The sequence below is a fragment of the Scyliorhinus torazame genome, chromosome 14 (assembly GCF_047496885.1).
Source record: "Scyliorhinus torazame isolate Kashiwa2021f chromosome 14, sScyTor2.1, whole genome shotgun sequence".
Lineage (NCBI taxonomy): Eukaryota > Metazoa > Chordata > Chondrichthyes > Carcharhiniformes > Scyliorhinidae > Scyliorhinus > Scyliorhinus torazame.
The window spans coordinates 74014249-74032476 of record NC_092720.1 but is presented as its reverse complement, the minus strand read 5'-3'; the positions used below and the strand labels follow the sequence as shown (position 1 = coordinate 74032476).

Sequence of the window (18228 nt, the reverse complement as noted above, 5' to 3'; positions counted from 1 at the left end):
TCACTGCAGCTAGGTGCTCCTCTGAAGCTGAAAGGTATCATATTGTTTTCTCCACCCTGCCTGCCCACACACCCCATACCGCTCCCACTTTGAGATCTTGTCTGCCCACTACCCTTAATTGGCCGGGGTACCTGTCTTCATGCCAGTTATCGGTGCCCTGGTCAAAATCAAAATGCATGATTGTTAGGAACAGGTTCAGGACTCAGAAACAAACCTGGCTCCTGTTTCTCGACCCCAGAGTGAAAGTCATCCCTGAATGTTAGTTTCTGTCTCGGTCGGTCTTTGAGAAATAGATTCTGACATTTGTCTATTTATGGTATCCCTCAGTCCTCTTGGAACGATCTTGCATATTTCTTCCTGTTGAGGTCAACTTCTCTCCCCTTTAAAAATGTTTTTTCCCTTTACTTTCTGTTAGTTTCATAGGGGGTCTCTGGGTCCTCTAGCTAGCGGTGGTTTTCACGACGGCCCGTGGAATTTGGTCGAGCGTCAAACCTGCTGTGAGTCTCCTGACTTGCCCTGCCAGATTTCCCACCCAGACCTGGCAGAAAAATACAAAGTCCGCATCTGCGTTAGTTTGAATGCAATTATTGGGTTGGAAGCCTGATTCAGAGGCCTTCTGTGATGCTCCAATCAATCACCCCAGCCAGGGGTCCCGCTGGTGTGAATTGGGGCAGGTCCTGAGACACAGGGACTTGTTGCACTCCAAGGGGGGGCAAGAGGGCGAGTACCCTCCCTTCACTTGCCTACAGGGTGCCGAGGGGGTATCTTCATGTGAGGTGGAAGTCGTGGATGGGGGGGCTTGGGCTGACCTGGAGGAGCTCAGGTCGGGGTTCTTTCTTGGGATGCCGGTTGTTTGGTTGGACTTCTCATCTGCAGCCTTTAACCTTTAAACTGTCAGCATTTCAATGTTAAAGTTCACTGAGAATAAAGTGAAAGTCTTCCCATCTGCAGCCTTATACCCTTTGAATTGTCTGTCAGCATGTCAATATTAAAATTCGCTGAGAATAAAATGAGAATCTTCCCATCTGCAGCCTTAAACATTTTAAACTGTCTGTCAGCATGTCAAGTTCAAATATCTATGAGATAAAGCTAAAAGTAATGTGTGGGAAAACTTTGAAGTGGCTTTTTCAGTCAAGTTAATTGTCCTATTGTTTTCAAGCCCATGTGCATGCCTAGAAGTCTAAAAGCTTTGAACTGTATTGTTTACATTCAATTTTATGGACCATTGCCCTTTAAAAGCTTCTTGATTGACAGGTCAAGGCAGTTGTTTATTATATAGCACTGCAGAGGTCCATTAAATCTGAAGAGCAGCTGTTGTTCTAACCACAGTTTTTTATAGGGGCCGTCTCTTTGTCCTGAGCACCTGTTCTTTCTTGGACGTTCTTGTGATAATAAATGAACAATGTATACTGTATAAAGTATATGTTGCCTACAAAAGTAGTGTTACTCATTATTACTTTTAGTTTGTTTATTACAGTAAAAGTATTTTTCAGTCAGTCAGTTAAGTTCAAATATCTTTTTAAAAGGTTATCAGTCTCCATGAAGATCGTAACAACAAATAGCTGCTTTCTATTTCATGAGATCTTAATTTAGTCCCAAATATTGTTGCATTATTGTCCATTAGTTTTTGACTCCTACGTTTATAGTAACAATTTATCTGCAAAGGTCTCCATGAAGCCACGTGTATCAGTACAATTCTATAATATAAAACATTATTGAATGGCTCTCAGCTCTCAAAAATGGCAATCAGAAAAATACACCTAACCATTTGTAGAATTCAGGAATTGTGTTAATTCAGAATGCAGAACAAAATGTGAGACTTTGGACCTATGGGAAAATTTAATGGTGTTTTTCAAAATGTAACTCTTTGTGTATCTTGAATAACATCACAATACTGGCAGAATACCATTACAAAACAAAACTGTAAACATTTGAGGCTGTACTGTTTCCTCAAAGCCATGGTACTGATTTCCCCTCTTTTAGGTTTCCCCCATATACATGTCTTTATGTATTTGTAATTGTTTCTCTATTTAATAAGATACATACTGAAAGCAGGAAGAACAATCAAAGCTTCCTGACAGATCCAACTTAAGAATACAGAAATGAGAAAACATTTTGAATGATCAAAGTTCATTCCTCTTGTACATAACTTTCCCAACATGGTATTTAATTCAAAAATAGAAAATACTGGACAATCGCAGCAAGTCTGACAATATCTGTGGAGACAGAAAGGAGCGAACATTTCGAGTCTGGATGACTCTTTGTCAAAGCTGGAGAGAACTGGAAATAGGGTCAGATTTATACTGTTGTGGAGGGGTGGGGCTGGATAGAGGGCCCAAAATAGATGGAGATTGACAAAGATGTTGTGGATAGAAAGACACAAGGAATGCAAATGAAGGTGATTAAGGCAAAGAAGGGTGCTGATAGCGGCAGATAAAGAGATTAGAATGTGTTACTGACAGAACAAAGGTGAGCAGTGTGTCAAAGGGCAACGAGGAACAGGGAACAGATGGCCCAAGTCGGTTGGCGGGGGGGGGGGGGGGGGGGGGACAATGGTGATGAAAAACAGATCAATGGGAGAAATGAAAATAAATTGATGGAAATAAAAATGGGGGGGAACGTGGAGGAGGGAATTCACAGTGTGGAGCTGTTGAACTCAATGTTAAGTCTGGAAGGCTGTAACATGCCTAATCGGAAGATGAAGGTGCTCATCCTCCAGTTTGCACTGGACTTCACTGGAACATTGGCCAAGGACGGACATGTGGGTGTGAGAGCAGGGCGGTGAGTTGAAATGGCAAGCGCCAGGAAGGTCTGGATCCTGCTTACGGATGGACCAAAGGTGTTCAGGAAATCGATCACAGTCTATGTTTAGTCTCTCCAATGTAGAGTAGAGCAGCAAATGCTATAAACCAGATTGAAGGAGGTGCACGAGAAGCGCTGCCTGACTTGATGTGAGTGTTTTGGTCCTGGGATGGTGAGCAGGGAGGAGGTAAAGGGACAGGTGTTACAAATTCTGTGATTGCATTGGAAGGTGCCATGGGAAGAGGGTGAGGTGTTGGGGAGATGGAGTGGACCAGGATATCCCAGAGGGAACAGATACTGCAAAATGCTGACAGGGGGAGTGAGGGGAAGATGTGTTTGGTGGGGGGGAATGAAGCGTTCTAGGTCAGGGGTCGACCCTGGGCCGGGGCGGGGGTGAGGGGCTTTGCCTCTCTGAAGCCTTCAAACCATCTTTAAATATTGTGGAGACCTATAGAATCCCTACAGTGCAAAGGAGGCCATTCGGCCCATCAGGTCTGCACCAATCCATATCCCAATATATCCCTGCAACCCCATACTCTAACGTTCACAGCACTGGACACTAAGGGGCACTTTAGCATGGCCAATCCACCTACCCCGTACATCTTTGGACTGTGGGAGGAAACTGGAGCACCCGGAGGAAACCCACACAGACACAGGGAGAATTTACAAACTCCACACAGACAGTGACCCAAGGCCGGAATTGAATCCGGGTCTATGGCGATGTGAAGAAGTAGTGCTAGCCATTGTGCTACCATGCCATAACTGGGCAACCACGGCTGTAGCCTGTCTGTCCTACCAAACACTTCCAGAACAGAGAATTACTGAAAATCAATTTTATTAACAGGAAGAGGTTCCACTCACTGACTGTTCAGATTGTGTGTGATCACAGCCTCGGATCATGCATGTGTGTGCCCGCTAACCAGGGAGCTTGCATGATGGCTAAATCCCCGGTATCTTAGAGGACCACCCCAGGATGACGGGTTGTCTCTTGGGGTACAAGGGACACCTGCTGAGTTCATGGCTGATGTCGCCAGTGTGGATGCCTGAGACCGAGGTGGAAACCGGGTATAATGAGGCCCATGTTGCCACCCGTGCCGACATTGAAAGGTGCATAGGACTGCTGAAATGCTGTTCCGATGCCTGGACCGCTCTGGAGGTGCACTGCAGTACATCCCCCAGAGGGTCTGCCGTTTTGTAGTGGTCTGCTGTGCCTTCCACAAACTGGTACCGCAACAAAATGACATGCTGGAGGAGCAGGAGGGCATGCAGCCTCATCAGAGGAGGAGGAGGAGGCGGACCAGGAGGTCGAGCCTGAGAATGGAGGACAGGCAACAAGAGTCTGTCACACCCAGAGAACCAGGGAGGTCCTCATCGTCTCCAGACTCTCATAGGATGAGTTGGTGTCCATCAGTTCAACCCTCCCTCCCCCCAATCCTTCCTTACCCCATTTCCCTCCTGTCCCTTCTCCCATTTCACTTCTTCCCCCTCCCCCCTCCCCAAGTACCCTATTCCACCCTCAAGTGGTCTGTGTAAAATCACTCCAGGGTGATGGGTCTGTGTCAGCACCATCAGCGAGTCAATAAACTAGGCAGGAAAGTGATGATAACTCGCTGTGAGGAAAGCTCTGGTGCTCCTCAGTTTCTGCAAATGTCTGATTCTTGTCTTTATGCTGACAGTGCGCTCACTCCATCCTCTGAACGGGGTCTGCATAGGGGGCTTTTGATCTTGGACCACTATGCCCAAGGAGTGGGAAGTAGGGGGAGCGGAGGGGGTGCAGGCAGATCCGCTGTGAATATTAACGTGACCGAGGCTTCACGTGTATGAGGTGTGACATGTTTTAATAGTGAACATTTTACTGTGACAGATTTCCATTCCCCCTAGTTACAGAAAGTGAACCCCCACCCAGTGCCCACTCAGTGCTTTTCCTTCTTCTTGATCTTTTGTGGTCTGCTACTATATCAAGGTGTTTTCCCAGGATGCACATCAGAGATGGAGGCAGCCTGCTGCTTTCCGTGCCCTTTGATGCCCTCTGGAAGACCTGGGACCGGAGGGCCCCGGCCAACTTACCGGTGCTACCCGATTCTGCCCATTGCCCTTGAGATACATCTTATTGGGGGGGGGGGGGGGGGGGGGGGGGGGGGGGGGGATTTGGAAGAACCAGAGATCGCCATCATCTTCCTGGTGGCAGGCCCCAGGGCCTCCTCCTCCCTGACGGTGTCCATAGGGCCCTGGGGACTCCATGAGACGGAAGGGCTGCTGGAGTGAGTTCCAGAGGCCTGAGTCACCTGGCTCTGACAGTCCTGGCAGCTCCCTATTGTCTCCACCATGGTGTTGATGCCCTCAGAAATGGTCCTCAGTGACTGGGCCATGCTCTGCAGTGCCTTTGCAATGTCCACCTGCATCTGGGACATGAACCTCAGGGATTGAGACATGATGTCAAGTCCCTCAGCCATGGCTGTCACAAGAGGCCGTTGAATCACGCAAGAGACCTCTCGCAAGATTTGCAACGCTTGAAACGTCTCATAAGATTCAACCAAACCTCGCGAGACGTTGTGATCTGGATCTCACCGTCATTGGGCGAGTTCCAGAAAAGTCTATTTGATTTGATTTATTATTGTCACATGTATTAGTATACAATGAAAAGTATTGTTTCTTGCATGCTGTACAAACAATGCATACCGTACATAGGGAAGGAAGGAGAGACTGCAGGATATAATGTTACAGTTATAGCAAGGTGTAGAGAAAAGATCAACTTAATACGAGGTAGGTCCATTCAAAAGTCTGGTGGCTTCTTTCCTGACGGAAGAAGATGGAAGAGAGTATGTCCGGGGTACGTGGGGTCCTTAATTATGCTGGCTGCCTTTCTGAGGCAGCGGGAATTATAGATAGAGTCAATGGATGGAAGGCTGGTTTGCGTGATGGACTGGGCTACATTCACGACCTTTTGTAGTTTCCTGCGGTCTTGGGCAGAGCAGGCTCCATACCAAGCTGTGATACAACCAGAAAGAATGCTTTCTATGGTGCATCTGTAGAAGTTGGTGAGGGTCGCAGCTGACATGCCAAATTTCCTCAGTCTTCTGAGAAAGTAGAGTCGTTGGTGGGCTTTCTTAACTACAGTGTCGGCATGGGGGGACCAGGACAGGCTGTTGGTGATCTGTGCACCTAAAAACTTGAAGCTCTTGACCCTTTCTACTTCGTTCCCATTGATGTAGACAGGGGAATGCTCTCTACGACACTTCCTGAAGTCGATGACAATCTCCTTCGTTTTGTTGACATTGAGGGAGAGATTATTGTCGTCGCACCAGTTTACCAGATTCTCTATCTCATTCCTGTACTCTGTCTCGTCATTGTTTGAAATCCGACCCACTACGGTGGTGTCATCAGCAAATTTGAAAATCGAGTTGGACCCTAATCCTAACCCTAATTTAAATGAGCCATTAGGATTCTGCCGAGACCCGGGATCTAACAGCCTTGCCTGGGGGAACTTTGCGAGGGCACCGTTTACTACTGGTTCACACAAACATTGACCAGGTCTAATGGCACCTGGGGGATTCCCAGGCCATTGAAGACCCCTGGGTGGTCAGGAACAGGTAGTGGCTCTCCCTCTGGCACCTGGCACCATGGCACTGCTACCCTCAATACCAGTGTAGATCTCACCAAGAAGCCAGCCGGAAACACCCTGCCAAACACACCCAAAATGGCACTTTGAAATGTTTTTGTTGGATTCTGCCGTAGTCTAACACCTGGGTAACTCCACAACTGATCCCCCCAATCACTTCCCCTGCACACACAACCATGACCCAAACAGCTACTGACCTGAGAGCACCTTGACCTCTACCCACTCACTCACCTACCCAATCATCCACCTAACCCATTCACCCATTGATGTACTCATACTCATTCATTCACTGACATCTCCCTGCTACTCCCCCAGCCCAGCAGAATCATCCCGGCCAGCAGCACAACAGTCAGCAAACTATGGCGATGTTGGACATTTTCTGTACTTCCTCTCTTTCCCTCAGTAGCCACATGCCTGTTACACGATTTTTAAAAGCACAAGTGAATCCCGCCGTCGGGTATTCGACTCAGTGGAGGCAGAGCATCGCGGATGCTAGGAGAATACCGAGCCAGGCTCACTAATGATATGCCAATGACGTTTACTGTACATGCAGAGTGGAACGCATTGACACCACACCACTGTCGAGGCACCAGAGATTTGAAATTTGGTGTGAAACCGGAGCCTGCCACAATTTCGGCATCAAAACCGATTCTCCGCCCAATCGCCTTTCCCAATTCCAGCGTCGGCTGAAGGAGAATCCTGCCCTGGACCTTTGAACTTACTATGAGCAGCTAGGGGTTGTAAAAAGGGGTTGTGTCTTGTCTTTCGCCAACTCTACTCTGATGGAGTTCCCCAAGGGATGCTTTAATGCACATTTCTGTGAAAGCCAGGATTGGAAAAATGCACGACAGCGCCGAGTCGGGGGAATGTTCGAGTGCAGCGGAAATCTGACCATCAGTGCCGCTTCACGTATGATCCAGGCCAATATAGCCACAACAGTTATTCCAATGTGGCAATTTGGCATAAACTGATTACAATATTAATTATGGCTTGACTCATGGTGTAAGATAAAGTCACTCCATGGTTAAATTGAAAAACAGGTTGAGCATCCCTTATCCAAAATTCTGCAAACCAAACAATCCCGAAATCCGTACTTTTTTTGAGCGCCGACGTGATTTCACGAGGGGGAAATCCCACAAGGTTCCCGGGTGATGAGCAATTCCCAACATGTGCCGCACGAGCACAGTTCCCAACCTTCCACACATGCACAGTTCCTGTTCCGCATGTGCGCAGTTCCCAACGCGTGCCTCACATGCGCTGTTCCCAACGTGCGTCTCACATGCGCAGTTTCCAACATGCGCTGCACATGCACAGTTTCCAACACGCCACACATGCGCAGTATATTCTGAAATCAAAAAAATTCCGAAATTCGATACGCACTCGGCCCCAAGCATTTCGGATAAGGAATTTTTAACCTGCAGCTACAAATCAAAGGAACAAAATCCCTAAGAACTACAAATGAGACCATTTAAATTTTGAAGGAGAAACTAAATAAGCACAAGAAGACGAAAGGAATGAAAGGGATGCTGAGAAAGGTAAATGCAGAGGCGGCTCATATGTAGCATTAGCACAGGCCTGTTGGTTCTCATGGCCTGTTTCATATAGATTTCTATAATTCTGGTAAAAGAATCAGATCTTGTGTAATTTTATCAGACACGTAGTATAGATTCTTCCTTAATAAGATCTGGCATAATTTAGTCAACACGTATTTAAGATAAAATAGGAATTTTCCATATTCAATCAACACATATGCTAAATGAGCTAATCTTAGCTCAGGTGGCAGTCAATCACACAAATTCATTTGTATCATAGAATTTCATAGAATTTACAGTGCAGAAGGAGGCCATTCGGCCCATCGAGTCTGCACCGGCTCTTGGAAAGAGCACCCTACCCAAGGTCCACACCTCCACCCTATCCCCATAACCCAGTAACCCCACCCTACACTAAGGACAATTTTGGACACTATGGGCAATTTAGCATGGCCAATCCACCTAACCTGCACATCTTTGGACTGTGGGAGGAAACCGGTATGACCTGGTCATGGGAGTAGGGGTCATGGGGGAAGAAATGTAGGAGGAAAAAGCTTTCATTCCTGCTGTTGATTGTTATCAAGTCACATTACCCTCTGGAAATTACTTCTTTGTTGGTATCAGATGAGAACAGAATTGGGCACCCCACCACCATGGTTAGAAAACTTGCAGACATGCATTGTCCAGGTTTATATGAAAAATATCCATTTGTGTCAGGTCCTACAGTTGCCAGTATCTATGGAAGCACACAATCACATCAGCCATTACTTTGCGTAGCGAGCAAGGAAAAAGGTGAGAAAATGGGACAGGTTAAAAAAAGAGAGGGATTGAAAAGAAGCTTTTAAAAAAATTGTTATTTTGCTAATCCATAATTTCTTTTGAACACTGAGTTTACAATCAATTTTTTATCCCTGAACTATCAGTCTGCTCCCAGATCAGTGATAGGCAATCAGCCTACAAAATGGGATTCAAGCAGTAATTTATTTTTCATATTTGCAACTAACATTAAAAATGAACCAAAATCTTGATATTTCTGTCACCGACGATGCCAAATTAAAATGTACGCAGCCTTGTCAACTGCAAGTGTTAGATGCCTGTCATATCTCTAGTAGCACCCCCACCTCCAGTCAGAAGATAAAAAGTTCAAATCTTACTCCAGAGATTTTAGCACATAATCTATGAGGCTAACTCTTCAGTGCAGTTTAAGGGAATACTGTAAGAGGTCCTGTATCGCCTCTCAGAAGAAACATTAAACTGAGCGTCCATCTACCTTCTCAATTGGATGTAAAGATCTCATGACACTATTTCAACAAAATGATGGAAGGTCTTTTGGTGTCTGGGCTAACATTAATGAAAACACTTGTCTCACTGCTGTATATTATTATGTTGCAAATATTTAACATGTTTGTAAACACAAAATAGTAGATACCGAGTGTATTTTGAACCCCATGTAGATTGCGACGATTTGGCACAACTTTAAATTCATTCCCTTCTTTCCTTTGTCTCCTCTTTGTGAGCTCTGCTGCTGTTCTGAAAAATTAAGATACTTTTGTTATTCAAAGGTACAAGAATTGTACCATTAGTCTAAAAATGTTCTAGTAATCCTCTTGTTATTTTATTCTGTAAATAAATTATTTAGCAAGTGCAAAGCTGTGCTGTGTTGCTAACAAGAAGTTTACAATTTTAGTAAATTGACAGTGCTATTTTCTATTAAGTATCCCTTCAGATGAAAAAAATATATAAAAATTGAAAAAACAAATGCTCAATTCAATGGGTGACATTCACCCGAAAATTTCTATGTCCAGTTTCGGGCACGTTTGGTGGGGTGTTTCTCGGGACTGCAGCGGCGAGAAATATTTAGCTATTCAACGGCATCTTGCCGTTTTCTTTGGCCTCGGGGAGATTCTCTTGTGATTTCCTGCTGGTGTGATGGCTCCTCGCAGATGGGGCACCATTTTGGAAGACTGCTCTGATCTTTCTCCCCCTCCCCTCAACCTTGGGGAGGCTCCCGGGAACCACCTCCCCTTCTAACTGGTTAAGCCCCAAGCCCGATCTCTGGCATTGCCAACCTGGCACTGTCAGTATGGCACCTAGCTGTGCCTGGGTTGGACTGCCAGGGTGCAAGGCTGGCAGTGCCAAGGTGTCAGGGTGTGTGCCAGGATACTAACTTGCCCGAGGTGTCACAGGCTCAGTCTTTGAATCCCGGTAGCCAAGTGAATCTGGCGAATGTATATAGAATCATGGAATCTGGCGAACGCTGATCTGGGTCATGCCCAGTGAAGGCAAGATCCAGATCGGGACATCTTGCGAGATTCCGTTGGATCTCATGAGAGTTGCAAATCCTCTGAGAGGCTTCTCGCGAGATTCAAAGGCCTTGTCCCGACACCAAGTCGGGCGCGACAAGGCCGCTGAATCGCGCCCAAAATAACTCAAGAATTTAAGAGACTGGAAAGTTGCTAAATTTGAAAATTTCTGCAAAATATTCATAATTGGAGGAAATTCATAATTGCATGCATGTTCTGAATACCACCACTTCAAAATAAAACTACTAATCCATACCAACCCAAAGTGAGTTGATGATACAGGCTTTTCTGGCCAAACCATAAACCAGATGAAAGACTATTATTACACTTTGTTACCTTTTTCCTTTATCCCCAAGCAATTCCTTTACTATAGATAGAGAAAGCTAGGGTTTGACAGTGAATATTAGCAGGCAATTTGACGATAGGTACATCAGAGTAAAGTGCGATCCTGTTCCTATCTGACTTCTACAGAGCATGGATCACTGATCAACACTTAAAAGTGAGGCTTCCGGTGGCGGCTATGAAGGAGTAAGTCGCACATTTGGTGGCTCCCGCTCTGGTCGGACTTTTGGACCTTTCCCCCGGACTTCTTTCCGGTTTTAAACGGCAAATTCGAAAGCTGAGGCTATTGGGCACCGTTTCCACGTATTTTTGTATGGAGAAAAGGACCAGAAATGCACAAAAGGGCAGAAATAAGAAGTTAGCCACAAGCTGTATTGAAGCTGCAGCAGGAGACAGTATGGCCGAGGACCGGACCCCTGGGGTGGTAGCGCAGCGACCAACGGACCCGGTGATGCAGGCCATCCAGGATGGTTTTGCCAGGCAGAAGCAGGAATGTTTGGACCCGATTAAAGAATTGATCGATCGGCTAGAGCAAATTGGACGCCCTGGATCGGGCGATTCAGAAGGTTGAGAAGGCACTGGCTGAACAGGAGGAGCATCAAACAGCGGTAGAGCTGGAGGTGGGGATGCTTCAGGAACAGCAGAAAAGGCTCCTGGAGAAGGTGGAGGACCTTGAGAAACGGTCCCGCTGGCAGAACTTAAGAATTGTCGGGCTCCCGGAGGGGGCTGAGGGAGCAGACGCTGGGGCATAGGTAGCGGGTATGTTCAAAAAGCTGCTGGGGGAGGGGGCATTCCCCCGACCGTTGGAGGTGGACAGGGCGTACCGAGTGCTTGCTAAGAAGCCGCGAGCGGGGGTCCCTCCGAGGGCAATGGTGGTGAGAATCCATAGGTTCCTGGACAAAAAATGCATTCTTCAGTGGGCCAAGCGAACGCTGAGTTGTAAGTGGGAAAAGAGCATCCTGTGGGTGTACCAGGACCTGAGCGTGGAGGTGGTGAGGGAGAGGGCAGGCTTTAACCAAGTCAAGTCTATTTTCTTCAAGAAGCAGGTGAAGTTCGGTCTGCTGCATCCGGCGCATCTTTGGGTCATGCAGGAGGACCAGCATCACTATTTTGAATCGCCCGATGAGGCGCTGGACTTTGCTAAAAGGACTGGTGGGGTCTGAGAACTCTCGGACTTTGAGATAACTCGTTGGCCTATATTGGGCCCCTTTTTCTGTTGTTTTTTCCCCCCGTGGTTTTTTTGGGGGGGGGGTTGTTTTCCTGTTTTTAAATTGGTTATGCCGTCTCTTATTGTTTCGTGTCTGTTTTGGGAGCTCTGTTTAAGAAAAGGGGGGGGGGGGGGAAGTAGATTTTTCATTTTTGGGTTCTTTTTCTCAGTAGATGTTGGCAATGTTCCTTTTGTTTATATTGATGTGCACTTTTGTGGGATGGAGACGTGCGTGTTTGAGTTTCGGTGGGTGGTGCTTTTGTTTTTGTGTTTTCTTGCTGTTGGGTGTTTGTTTGGGGATTGTTAGATGAGGGAGTTTGTTTGTATGAGCGGGGGGAGGGGAGCAATAGGTGGGAGACTTCTTGGCACCGGGAGCGGGGCCACCAAGCTAGCTGGGTGAGCTAGCTCACGGAAGCACAGTGGGCGGGGGTTGGGGGGGGGGGGGGGGTGTATACATTTAGTTTACTAGATGGGTTAGGTTTTAGAGTAGTGTTGCTGGGAGGAGGGAGGGGGTTCTGCTGACGAGGGAGGGACTTCGGTGGAGGGACACTGAGGAGGTCGGGGGTGGGGGCTGCCATGGGGCGGGCCGGAGGAGGTGCGGTGCAGGAGTTGGAGGCGGGCCCAAGCAAGGGGATGGCTGATCGGCGCCCGGGGTGGGCAACTAGGCTGATCACCTGGAATGTTCAAGGACTAAATGGGCCGGTAAAGAGGGCACGTGTGTTTGCGCACCTGAGGGGACTGAAGGCGGACGTGGTAATGCTGCAGGAGACACATCTTAGAGGAGTGGACCAGGTCAGGTTGAGGAAAGGCTGGGTGAGTCAGGTTTTCCACTCGGGGCTGGATACAAAGACTAGAGGGGTTGTGATCTTGGTTAACAAGCGGGTGACATTTGAGGTGGGAAGAATAGTTTCGGATATGGGAGGTCGATATATCATGGTTAGTGGCAAGCTGCAGGGGGTGAAGGTAGTGCTGGTCAATGTATATGCACCAAATTGGGATGACGGGGATTTTATAAAGAGGGTGCTAGGGAAGATTCCGGACCTGGACTCGCACAAGCTGATTATGCGAGGCGATATTAATATGGTTATTGATCCCGGCCTGGATCGGTCATGCTCAAGAATGGGCAAAGTGCCAGCAATGGCAAAGGAGCGGAAAGGGTTCATGGAGCAGATTGGGGGGGGGGGGGTGGATCCATGGAGATTTAGGCAGCCGAGGGCGAAGGAATTTGCTTTTTATTCCCACGTACATAAGGTGTACTCCCGGATCGATTTCTTAGTCTTGGGTAGGGCCCCATCGGCTGGGGTGGTGGACACGGGGTACTCGGCAATCACGATCTCGGACCATGACAGGGTGGACCTGCAGGTGAATATGGATGGCCAGCAGCGCCCGCAATGGAGGTTGGATGTAGGGCTGTTGGCGGACAAAGCGGTGTGCGAGAGGTTGAGGAAGTGCATGCTGAATTACCAGCAGGTAAATGATACGGGGGAAGTCTCAGCAGCAGTGGTCTGGGAAGCGCTGAAGACAGTGGTGAGAGGAGAACTGATCTCGATCCGGGCTCACAGGGACAGTACGGATAGGGGAGAAAAGGACCGACTGGTAAAAGAGATTCTACGAGTTGATAGGAGGTATGCGGAGGCTCCAGAGGCAGGGCTTTTAAGGGAACGCCGGAGACTACAGGTGGAACTTGGTTTGTTAACCACAGGGAGGGTAGTGGAACAGCTCAGAAAGGCGAAAGGGGCAGTTTACGAGCACGGTGAGAAGGCCAGCAGGATGCTTGCACAGCAGCTCAGAAAGAGGGAGGCAGCTAGAGAAATAGGGAAAGTTATTGACGGGGATAGGAACTTAGTTGGGGACTCGGCAGGGGTGAGCAAGGCCTTTCGGGACTTTTATAGCAGGTTGTATAGGTCGGAACCCCCTGCGGGGCCGGAGGGGATGAGGCACTTCTTGGAGGGGCTGACTTTCCCGAAGGTGGATAGGGAGCTGGTAGAAGGGCTGGGGCCCCCAATCGGTCTGGAGGAGATAGTGGAGGGTTTGAAACCACGCAGTCACGTAAGGCCCCGGGACCGGACGGGTACCCAGTTGAGTTCTATAAAACGTTCTCCGGAATATTGGGGCAGGTGCTGATGATGAAGGTCTTCAATGAGGCTAAGAAAAGAGGGGTTCTGCCCCAGACGATGTCACAGGCCATGATCTCGTTCATCCTGAAACGGGACAAGGACCCAGAGCTATGTGGGTCTTACAGGCCGATTTCCTTGTTGAACGTAGATGCCAAACTTCTGGCCAAAGTTTTGTCCTCCAGGATTGAGGACTGTGTACCGGACGTTATTGTGGAGGATCAGACGGGGTTCGTTAAGGGTAGGCAGTTAAACGTGATCTTGAGGTTGAAGGTTGAGGTAGTGGTCGCGATGGCTGCGGAGAAAGCGTTTGACAAAGTTGTGTGGGATTATTTATGGGAGGTGCTAGAGCGGTTCGGTTTTTGGAGGGGCTTTATTGACTGGGTTAGGTTGCTGTACCGGGCTCCGGTTGCAAGTGTACGGACAAACAGGACGACTTCGGACTATTTCAGACTGCACCGGGGGACGAGACAGGGATGCCCCCTCTCCCCACTGCTGTTTGCGCTGGTGACAGAGCCGCTGGCAATTGCTCTGAGGGCCTCAAGGGGCTAGTCCGGGGTGGGGGTGTGGAGCACAGGGTCTCTCTGTATGCGGGTGACCTACTGTTGTATGTCCCAGACCCAAGGGAGGGGATGGAAGAAATTATGGGAATTTTGGGGGAATTTGGCTGGTTTTTGGGGTATAAGCACAATATGGGGAAGAACGAGATGTTTGTGGCCCAGGCGAGAGGTCAGGAGAGGCGACTGGGGGAACTGCCGTTCAGAGTGGTAGGGGACAGTTTCAGGTACCTGGGTATCCAAGTGGAGAGGGATTGGGACAGGCTACATAAATTGAACTTGGCCCGGCTGGTGGAGCTGATGAAGGAGGATGTCCGGGGATGGGATGCACTTCAGTTGTCTCTGGCGGACAGAGTTCAATCGGTACAAATGGCGGCCTTCCCGAGATTCCTATTCGTTTTCCAATGCCTCCCCATCTTCATTCCTTTTTTAAGCGGATCAATAAAATTATTGTGGGCTTTATGTGGGGTGGCAAGTCCCCGTGAGTGAAGAGGGCAATGATCGAGCAGAGTCGGGTGGATGGTGGGCTGGCGCTGCCGAATTTCAGGAATTATTACTGGGCGGCTAATGTAGCCATGGTGAGGAGGTGGATGGGAAGAGAGAGTCGGCATGGGTGCGTATGGAGGCGGCTTCCTGTAAGGGCCCAAGTCTGGGGGCGCTGGTAACAGTGCCTCTGCCATTCCCTCTGGCGCAATACTCCACCAGTCCAGTGGTGGTGGCGGCCCTGAGAGTCTGGGGGCAGTGGAGGAGACATGTGGAAGCAGAGGGGGCATCGGTATGGTCCCCAATCTGTGATAATCACCGGTTTGCCCCGGGGAGGATGGACGGAGGGTTCCGAATTTGGCGGAGAGCGGGGATTGAGAGGATGGGGGACTGGTTTATAGAAGGAAGCTTCCCAAGTATGAGGGGGCTGGAGGAGAAGTTTGCATTGGCGGGGGAAATGAATTTCGATATCGGCAGATGCGGGACTTTCTGCGGAGGCAGGTACCAACCTTCCCACTCCTGCCGCTAAGGGGGATTCAGGATAGGGTGGTTTCTAGAGGATGGATAGGAGAGGGCAGTGTCTCGGACATATATAAAGAGCTTATGGGTTTGGAGGAGACGCAGACTGAGAAGCTGAAGCAAAAGTGGGAGGAGGAGCTGGGGGGGGGGGGGGGGGGAAAGAGATAGAGGAGGGCCTTTGGGTGGACGTGTTGGATAGGGTCAACGCGACCGCAACATGTGCCAGGCTCAGCCAGATCCAATTTAAGGTCGTTCACCGGGCTCACATGACAGTGGCCCAGATGAGCAGATTCTTTGGGGGTGGAGGACAGGTGTGTGAAGTGTGCGGGGGGGGGGGGGGGGGGGGGCGAACCATGTCCACATGTCCTGGGCATGCCCAAAACTGAGGGGATTTTGTCAGGGATTTGCCGACGCCATGTCCAAGGTATACGAGGGTGACAATGAGTCCAGAGGTGACAATTTTCAGGGTGTCGTAGGATCCGGGAATCCAGGAGGAGAAAGAGGCAGATGTTCCGGCCTTTGCTTCCCTGGTAGCCCGGAGGCGGATTTACTAGCATGGAGGGACTCGAAGCCCCCGAAATCGGAGACCAGGCTATCGGACATACCTGGCTTCCTCTGCCTGGAGAAAATTAAGTTCGCCATGAGAGGGTCTCTGTTAGGGTTCGCCCGGAGGTGGCAACCATTCGTCGACTTCTTCGCAGAGAATTAATCGTCAGCAGAAGGGGGGGGGGGTTAGGCCAGCGTAGATTATGGGGGTAAATAATGGTGGGAGAGGGAGACGGTATTTGCACTATGTTAATATTTTCCTTGTTATGTATATTGTTGATTTTGTTGCTGTTACAATGCCAAAGAAATACCTCAATAAAATGGTAATTTAAAAAAAACAATTAAAAGTGAGAATCCTGGTTGATTTATCCCTCGCTCGAACGTGTCCAGCAATTAAGGCAGAATACGAATCAAACCTGGCACCTTCCTTATGACTTGCATTGTGATTGGATAAGATCTCAAGGCACTGGAAGGATTACTCTACTTTTCTGACAAATTTTCCAAACCTTGAAATTATGCAATGGGACACAAACACATGTTTGCCTAAAAATTCACTCTCCGCCATTTTAGCAGTGGTGTGAACCTATGAGAATCAGGAACTGTATTACTCCAGAGTTCTGAGCACAAAAATCTAGGCTAACACTCCAGTTCAGTCCTTAGGGGGTGCTGCACTGCCATCTTTAAGATAAGGATTTAAACTATAGTCCCATATACCTTCTCATGGCACTATTTGAAAGCAAAGGGTAGGGGTTTGTCCAGATGTAATAGATAGTATTATCCAATAATCAACATCACTAATAATAATAATAATCTTCATTAGTGTCACAAGTATGCTTACATTAACACGCAATGAAGTTATTGTGAAAAGCCCCTTGTTGCCACACTGCGGTGTCTGTTTGGGTACACTGAGAGAAATCAGAATGTCCAACTCACCTAACAAGCACTTGCAGGCCGGGGGTGCCCTGCGCGGGTGCTGGGGGAGATTTGACGAGGGGAATCTGAGTTAAGGGTTGCCCATTTAAGACAGAGATGAGGAGGAATTGTTTCTCTCAGAGGGTAGTGAATCTGTGGCATTCTTTACCGCAGAGAGCTGTAGAAGCTGGATCGTTAAATATGTTCAAGACAGATTTTTAGTCAGTAAGGGAATCCAGGGTTAAGGTGGGAAAGTGGAGTCGAGGATTGATCTAATTGAATGGCAGAGCGGACTCGATAGGCCAAATGGCCTACCTTTGCTCCTACGACTTATGGTGTTAAAATTGATGCTTCCAAAATATCCAAAATTCCTTCAGTATTGTAATGAGGTGTTAGCCTTGATTGTGTCCTCATGTTCTGGAGAGGGGCTTCAATCACTAAACATGTGACGCAGAAGGTGGAATGCTACCACTGAGGTAAACTGAGATTGTAAATTTTATTTAAGCTGTTCAGTGATTGAAAAAAATAAAACATTTTGTTACAAAACATTTTTCTGATGTAACTTGAATAAAAGCACAACCATAAAAATGTAATTAATAATTTCCTCCAAAATGCAACACACAATTCATAAAGCAGTTGATCAGCAAAGTTTACACTATGGTGCAATATTTTTCTCATTTCCCAGCATCATTTATGTCTACCTGTTGTGTATGTTAAAAGGTATAAAAGTCACGCCCCTATACATATAAGGTCTAAAAAAACAGGGTGACTCAACATTGATCTTGGATTGCAGAGGATCCAGAAGACACCAGCACCTACAAGGGAAATTAGGGGAGGCAATAAATGCTGGTTTAGCCAGTGATGCCCACATCCCATGAATGTACCAAAAGAATTAGAATTTATTTTAATTGCCATTTCCAAAAGAATAAGAAGTGCTTTCTTGTGTGCATCATTGCAGAAATGGCAGTTCAAGCAGGAGACTACAAACCACATTAAAACCTTAAGGTGGGAGACCATCTCCAGGGAGATGATTTACAAATATTGGAGTATTACTGAGTATAATACAAGTTCAGCCTTAGAATACTAGAGTAACTGAAGTTTTGATTACATCATTTTACACACTAGATTAATTTTCATTTAAGAACATAAGAACTAGGAGCAGGAGTAGGTCATCTGGCCCTTCGAGCCTGCTCCGACATTCAATGAGATCATGGCTGATCTTTTGTGGACTCAGCTCCACTTTCTTGCCCGAACACCAGTCCTTTATTCTTCAAAAAACTATCTATCTTTATCTC

At 47.8% G+C, this 18228-nt stretch overlaps 1 protein-coding gene across 4 annotated transcripts in view; it reads right to left on the bottom strand.

Moving 5' to 3' along the window:
• Positions 1-18228, bottom strand: part of zmat3 (zinc finger, matrin-type 3) — a 79215-nt gene that overhangs the window by 3440 nt on the left and 57547 nt on the right. For all 4 annotated transcript variants that reach the window (XM_072474360.1, XM_072474361.1, XM_072474359.1 and 1 more), the window contains one exon: positions 9380-9480. In XM_072474360.1, coding sequence (XP_072330461.1) covers positions 9380-9480 — 101 coding nt within the window. The remainder of the gene's footprint in view (positions 1-9379; positions 9481-18228) is intronic.